This window comes from Myotis brandtii, unplaced genomic scaffold (assembly GCF_000412655.1).
Source record: "Myotis brandtii unplaced genomic scaffold, ASM41265v1 scaffold684, whole genome shotgun sequence".
Taxonomy (NCBI): Eukaryota; Metazoa; Chordata; class Mammalia; order Chiroptera; family Vespertilionidae; genus Myotis; species Myotis brandtii.
This window is the reverse complement of record NW_005370673.1, coordinates 1,431,670-1,438,996: the sequence shown is the minus strand read 5'-3', so window position 1 is coordinate 1,438,996 and position 7,327 is coordinate 1,431,670. Positions and strand designations below refer to the sequence as shown.

The 7,327-nt window shown below is 45.3% G+C and overlaps 1 protein-coding gene across 1 annotated transcript in view; it reads right to left on the bottom strand.

Annotated features, from left to right (window-relative positions):
- Positions 1-7,327, bottom strand: part of SPTLC1 (serine palmitoyltransferase, long chain base subunit 1) — a 91,115-nt gene that overhangs the window by 76,048 nt on the left and 7,740 nt on the right. Inside the window, exon 4 of the mRNA XM_014529506.1 lies at positions 505-598. Within this exon, the coding sequence (XP_014384992.1) occupies positions 505-598 (94 nt within the window). The remainder of the gene's footprint in view (positions 1-504; positions 599-7,327) is intronic.

Genomic DNA, 7,327 nt, shown 5'->3' with positions numbered 1-7,327 from the left:
CTGGAAACCGGCAGTAGGACATCCTTCGAGGGGTCCCAGATTGGAGAGGGTGCAGGCCGGGCTGAGGAACACCCCCTCCCCCGTGCATGAATTTCATGCACCGGGCCACTAGTAAAAATATATTTTTTAAAAAAGATTTAAGGATATAACTTAAAACAGACATGTTCTCTTAACTCAAATATCAAATCCCGGTTAATTTGATGCGTTTATACTTTTTGGCATGTGTGGACAGCAAAAATATTTACTGGCTGACAATCCCAACAGGAACTGGAGCAATTTTCTAAACACATCTCCAACCATCACCAGGTCTGGCTCGGACAACACTAAGCCACAACAGACACTCCTGTCTCCCTCTCTGGAAATCCAGGTCACAGCTCTTCCAGAAAAGAGAAATGGCAGACACTCAGAGAGCCCTTTCTGATGCTCTGCATTCATCTTTGATTTTATGTCCAGTTTCTTAAGTCAGTCATGCTATCTTTTCACTTCAGTATGGGTGCTACTTACCTTGACTCTAGGGTTATCCAACAATCCAAGAAAATTAAAGGAGGCAAAGTTTATACATTCTTTTCCATTCACCACGATGCTGTGGCTTGGAGGGCTGGGGAAGAGAGATGAGAATGGTTTACTCAGTCAACACGTTACAGCACACATGCTCCCACACTACCCTGGCAGCAGACAGGACACAGTGTTGTTACTCTACACTACTTGTGCACCGGTCTTCCAGCTCTTGTACTGTTTATTTTTAAAAAGTAAAATTAGACAATGGTATATTAAAATCAGATACTTGGCCAGTAATTCTTAATAGGCTACCCTGTACACTTCAGTTAAGAAGCTAGAATTTCAAAATGGATAGATGGCAAATCTTTGTTTTGATTTTACAATTCATTTAAGAAAGAATAGCTAGCCGTGGCCGGTTGCTCAGTGGTTAGAGCGTCGGCCTATGGACCGAAGGGTCAAGGGTTCAATTCCAGTCAAGGGAATGTACCTTGGTTGCAGGTTCCCCAGCGCCAGTAGAGGTTGCATGTGGGAGGCAACCAATGGATGTATCTCTTTCACCGCTATTTCTCTTTCTCTCTCTCTCTCTCTCTCCCCACCTCCTCCCTCCCTTCCACTCTCTTTCAAAATCAATGGAAAAAATATCCTCAGGTGAGGATTAAAAAAAAAAGAATAGCTAAATAAAGTACCTCAGACTCAACCATTGAGCCACACCAGCTGGGGTGTGTGTGTGTGTGTGTGTGTGTGTGTATAAAAGCAGCGGTCACCAACCGGTGGTCCATGAGGCCCAAAAGGTTGGCGACCACTGTATTAAAAACAGAGTGGCCAGCTCCACAGGAGTATGCATCTAAGTGTGGCTGGGACAGGATAAGTCCTTTGCTGACAAATACTAGCTGTAGGCCATGCTTCAGAAACACAGGGCCAAGCTACAGGTCACAAGCAATTAACCGGTTGTAAGACCAAATTGAGTCAGTCACAATCAATCTATTTTAACTAAAGGAAACCATAGAATAGAATGGAATGGGACTGTCACAGCAAGGGAAGTGACCGTCCCTGAAACTTGTTTCAGTTACACACCTGCACTGGTCTACATGCTGGGTTGCTCTAGAAAATGCACTACGGCCAGAAAAGACCGAGACACTGCTCTCATTGGTATGTATCAACAGAACTGGTTTTCTATGAGAAAGATAACAAAGATGCTGGGAAACCAGGGAGGAAATGAAAGACAACTTCAAGTAAATTCACAAAAGCAGATAAAAATTTACAGTCGTCTGCCCTGTGGCTACTGATGGCTTCAGAAACTTTTGGAGATTACCTGGGCTTGTAAGCCTCAGTTTCTTCATCTGTAAAATGGGGAGAGGACCTTTTTCTCAAGGTAACTGTCATTATAAAAGTGCCTGGTCCACAGAGGTGTTCTCTAAATATTATCTTCCTTCTTCCCTATGGCTTCAAGGCTTCTTCTCTTTTCACCCACTGGGACTGTGAATCCATCATGTTATTTAGTTTGATCCTTCTCAGGGCTTCTTAAAGTTTCCCCAGTCCTCCCTGGTGTGGAGGTTTTAGCACTCACAAAAAGATGAGAAAACAAAACACCTATATAGACAAGCCTGCAGTAATAGTTGCTGCTGTGAAAGTCAAGACCATTCCACAAAAACCGTGACACGGAGAAACCAAACTATCAAGAACGAGCACACCCAAAGCCCCTGAGTACAGGCCAGCTGAAGCACGACATGGGATGTGGGGACCGGTTTTCGTCCAGCACCTGGGACAAGGCAGGAAAACAGCTTCCAGTGAGCACCAGGAGGCTCACACCTGTGCCCCATGCAGGGACCTGACACAGGAATCCTGGAGAGCAAGACCCTTCAGGGTGGCCTCGCAGAAGTCAGTAAAATCAATCCAGAAAGACAGCTCCACAGTCAAGGCCTCAGAGAATGGGAGGAAGGAAAATAAAACCTTCCCAACCAAAAACCCCAGCCTCACTGTTAGGTCACCTGGATGAACGAAGGTTCATAGGTGGCTTAGTGAACTTGGAAACGGAGAAGGGTTCTCTACCCGAGAAAAACAACCATTACAGACTCCAGCAACCTCAGGTTTGGCGCTGGTGAGAATAAACAACTAGACCAGTGAGTGAATCTGGAACTCAAGAGAGCTGTGTATACATGAGTACCTGGCAAACAATAGCATTTGCCCCACAAATGACTTAGTTACACACAGATATTTCTCTATGGGAAAAAATAAAGTTGTATAATCATGTACAAAGGTTAATTCCAGACATGTCACAAACCAAAAAGATATTTTGGAAAAGATAATGAAAGAAAACGTAGAAGAATGTTTTTGTGACCTTGGAGTAGGAAATGACCTCTGAAGCAAGTCTCAAAATATGCAAACCATGAAGCCGAAATGGATGAAACTGATCAAGTCAAAATTAACATCAAAGATGAAGTTAACAGGTGTGTAATAAAGAGATTGATTGTATTTCACTGAATCTAAGAGGGCATCAACTGTATTTTACCGGCCACTACAGAAGAAAACACTGCCGATTAGATTACAGGGGTCCTCAAACTTTTTAAACAGGGGGCCAGTTCACTGTCCCTCAGACCGTGGGAGGGCCGGACTATAGTTTAAAAAAAAACTATGAACAAATTCCTATGCACACTGCACATAGTTTATTTTGAAGTAAAAAAACAAAACGGAAACAAGTACAATATTTGTATTTGCATGTGGCCCGCGGGCCGTAGTTTGAGGACCCCTGGATTAGAAGGTCAAGATGTTTCCTTGTCATCTAGAATTTTTTAGACTATATTTAATGAAAAGATCTGTTGGGTACTCTTGGACACAGACTTTGGTTACACTCTTTTGAACTTCTGAAAACGAAAATACTAGGAATTCAAATTGGTCAGGACATTCCTAACCTCTTTGCCCAAGTTCCGACTGTCTGCTCTCCTCTGCTAAGCCACGGACACTGTGGCCATTCACACTATTCTGCTGTCTGCCACCGAATACCCAGGCAGTGGCTTCGCAGGTGCTCTCCTACCATCTGACAAGTTGGTGTCACTCATTCTTTACGTTTTAATGCTGGAACTTTCCTATGAACTAAACTCCTAGTTTCATCTTTTGCCAATTGAACCATGTTTCTAGAAAGCAAGCTGTTATTACCCAAAGGCAGCAGAAGTCTGACAAAGAGACGCTCAAACCTTAGTTGCAGTAGCCTCTGTTAGTCTACTTGGAGTGGTTTGGCCCTTTCTCCTGCCATCAGCTGATTTACTTACCAGTGCTGCCCATAACTCAACTGAAGTGCTGGCAATAAACACAGTCATGACCTAGTTCACTGGTACACAGGCAGTGACAGCCCCCCGCCCCAGGCCCCTTGGCTGACAATGACTTGCAGCAGCTGTATGATTCACCCCCAATTCAGAGATCTTAAAATAGAAGGGGAAAAAAAAGGTGCATTTTAGAATCAGTGTAATAAAGTACCACATCAAAAACTGACCAAAGCCTGGTTGGTGTGGCTCAGTGATGGAGCATCAACCCATGAACCAAGAGGTCACCAGTTCAATTCCTGGTCAGGATACACGCCTGGGTTGCGGGTTCCATCCCAGTGGAGGGTATGCAGGAGGCAGCCGATCGGTGATGTTTCTCTCTCTCTCCCTCTCCCTTCCTCTCTCTCTCAACAATAAAAACATATTAAAAAAAACCACAACTGACTAAGGATTAGAATCCACATGGCTCTATTAATCAAAGGACACACTGGAGATCAGCAGAAAGATGTAAAAAGATATCAGGAGGCATTCATAAAAGGCAAAACCCAGCAGCTGGTAAATACTCAAAGGCTCAAATAATCAGAGAAATGCAAAATAAACCAATGCAACCAACCCAGGCTGTGAGGAAACTGAAGCCCCACAGACTAACGCAGGGGAGCGTCCATGGGCAGGTCACGATGGAGGGATCAAACAGGTTTGCAAGGGGACATTAACACAGGGTTTTCTATGGCATCTTTCTCCCCAAGATGGTATTTAGAACTCAGTTACCATACACAACAGAAGATACAGCAGTCAGAGGAAATGACAAGAAGGACCCCGGCACCCCACCTCTGTATGCCTTGCTTCCTATTTCCTCAGACCACTCAATGCCAGCAAACGCTGTATTTATTTCATTGCTGGTCTGTCTGTCCCAAGAAAACTAAGATTTTGATTTATTGCTCTATAAACCAATGTGCTGAGCACATTCCTTAAACATAGTAGGTATTTGTTGAAAAAATAAATGTTGAGCAGAAATCTTGCAAAAAGTCAGAATACAGCTCTAGCCAGTTTGGCTCAGTGAATAGAGCATCAGCCCTCAGACTGAAGGGTCCCGGGTTTGATTCTAGTCAAGGGCATGTACCTTAGTCGCAGGTTCCCCGGCCCTAGTCGGGGTGCGTGCACAAGGCAACCAATCGATGTGTCTCTCTCACATCGATGTTTCTCTCCACCTCTCCCCCTCCCTTCCACTCTCTCTAAAAGTCAGTGGAAAAATATCCTTGGGTGAGGATTAACAAGAAATAAAACATCAGAAAATCTAGAACACAAAATTAAAAACATACATTCACAAAACATTAAGAATATGTTTTAAACCAACAACATAAATATAAAATGTATCATTTTAATAACATAGAAATGTGTCACACACAAAATGCTGATAGAAAGCATGATAAAATATTACAGTGGGTGTCCTCGCGAAGGGGAGAGTGGAGGCAGACACCAGGGACAAAGGACATTGAGAACGAAGCAAACAAGAGCACTGCCTCAGGTGGGTGCTGACAAGAGTGGAACTGAGCCAAGGGGTCACGCCTATGTCTCCACAAAAGGCGTGCCACAGAGAAAAAGAACCAGAAATAAACCTCTGGAGAATGAGTGAGGAAGGAGACACAATGATGCTTGCAGTGGAGACATGAGCCCCACAGATGTGTCATTCCCTATCCTACATAATAAAACCCTAATATGCAAATCGATTGAACAGCGAAACGATCAGTCGCTATGGTGTGCACTGACCACCAGGGGGCAGACGCTCAACGTAGAAGCTGCCCCCTGGTAGTCAGTGCGCTTCAACAGGGGGAGTGCCGCTCAGCCAGAAGCCGAGCTCATAGTTGGCCAGCGCAGAGGCAGTGGCGGGAGCCTCTCCCGCCTCCGCAGCAGCGCTAAAGATCCCTTGGGGGATGTCCAACTGCCAGCAGGTGGACATCCCCCAAGGGGTCCGGGACTGCAAGAGGGCACAGGCTGGGCTGAGGCAAACCCCCTGCCCAGTGCATGAATGTCATGCACTGGGCCTCTAGTGTATGTATAATAAAGTGTTATGAATACATTTTTTATATATATGCCCAGAAGAAACCTAAAACTACTCATGCCAAAACATTTGAAAACACAAGAAATGGACAATGACTAAATGATGGTAAGCAAAACTTAAGGAAACCTAAATAGCTTTACAAACTCATTGAAGACAATGAAATCATGATTAAAAATCTGTGCTCAACAGAACACCATATGAAACACATATTGTTGCTAGGAAAATGGTAAGACTAATATATCTTTGATACCAAAACTGGACCAGCACAATAAGGGAAAAGAAGAAACTAAACTCCTTTGTCAATATAGACGTGAAAAATCCCAAATATTAGCAAAACAAATCCTGCAGTTTACAAAAACCACAGTCATCCTTAAATAGGGTTTATCCTAGGAACGTAACGATTACTTCCTAATAGAAAAACCTATCCGCTCACAAAAATGCCTACAAAAGTCTAAAATATTTGATCTTAGCAAGAGCAGGCATAGGCGATGACAGTAACAAAATGTGGGAAACTAGAGAGCAGGTGGGTAAGTTGTATTTGGTAAAACAGAGAGACCAGAGAGAAAGCTGAGGGTGCGAAAGCTGAGCATGAGTGCACTGGCAGGGAAAAGCCTGCAGCAGACATGAAAATGCTCCCCGGCTGGGGGCAGAGCTCCCTGGGAGAGGGGGGAACAGGCGGGGGACTCAGGAGCCCAGCCTGGAACCCATGATAAGGAGTCATTTCCTTAGGTCCCTTTCAGGTCCTGCAGGAGGGCGGGAGATTTACTCTGGAAATGCTGAATATAAACTAAAATTCCTAAGGACCAGTGAGAGGACAGTGCCACTCTGAAAACAGAAATCAGTATAAATTTACCATAATAAAAATGGGACACTGAGCCCTCTCCGTCCTCCAACTCAGCTCCCAGAGGGCTGGAAGTCAGGCTTATTAAGGGCACCCCCTAAGACTGCCCCACTCCCATCCCAACACACAGGAGTACTCCTCTGCATGAAATTCAAAGTTAAGGAACCAAGATGGCGGCATAGGTAAACACCGGAGATTGCTGCCTCGCACAACCACTTCAAAAATACAACTAAAAGACGGAACGGACATCACCCATAACCACAGGAAGGCTGGTTGAGGGGAAATTCTACAACTAGAAGGAAAGAGAAAACCATACCGAGACTCAGAGGAGGCGCAGTGCGGAAGTGAAATACTAAGGTGCGGAGGTGCGCGCGGAACGGGCTGGCGGCTGAGGGTGCGGTTGTCTGTTTCAATCGGGAGGGAGTCTCAGGCTCTGAGCTCCAGATCCAGGCGAGTCTCTAGGGACCCAGACTCAAACGGGAGAAGCGGGACTGTCTGGCATCAGTCGGAACTCGAGGGCAGCTTTCTCTCCGAGGTTTGCAGAGGTTGCTGGGACTCTGAGAGGCAGAGCCCCTGGGGACGGGACTGAGAGTAGCCATAACTGCTCGCTCCGCCCGCCCTGTTGATCCCGTGAGACTCACCCCGCCCAAGCCCTGCACAGAGGCATTTGCC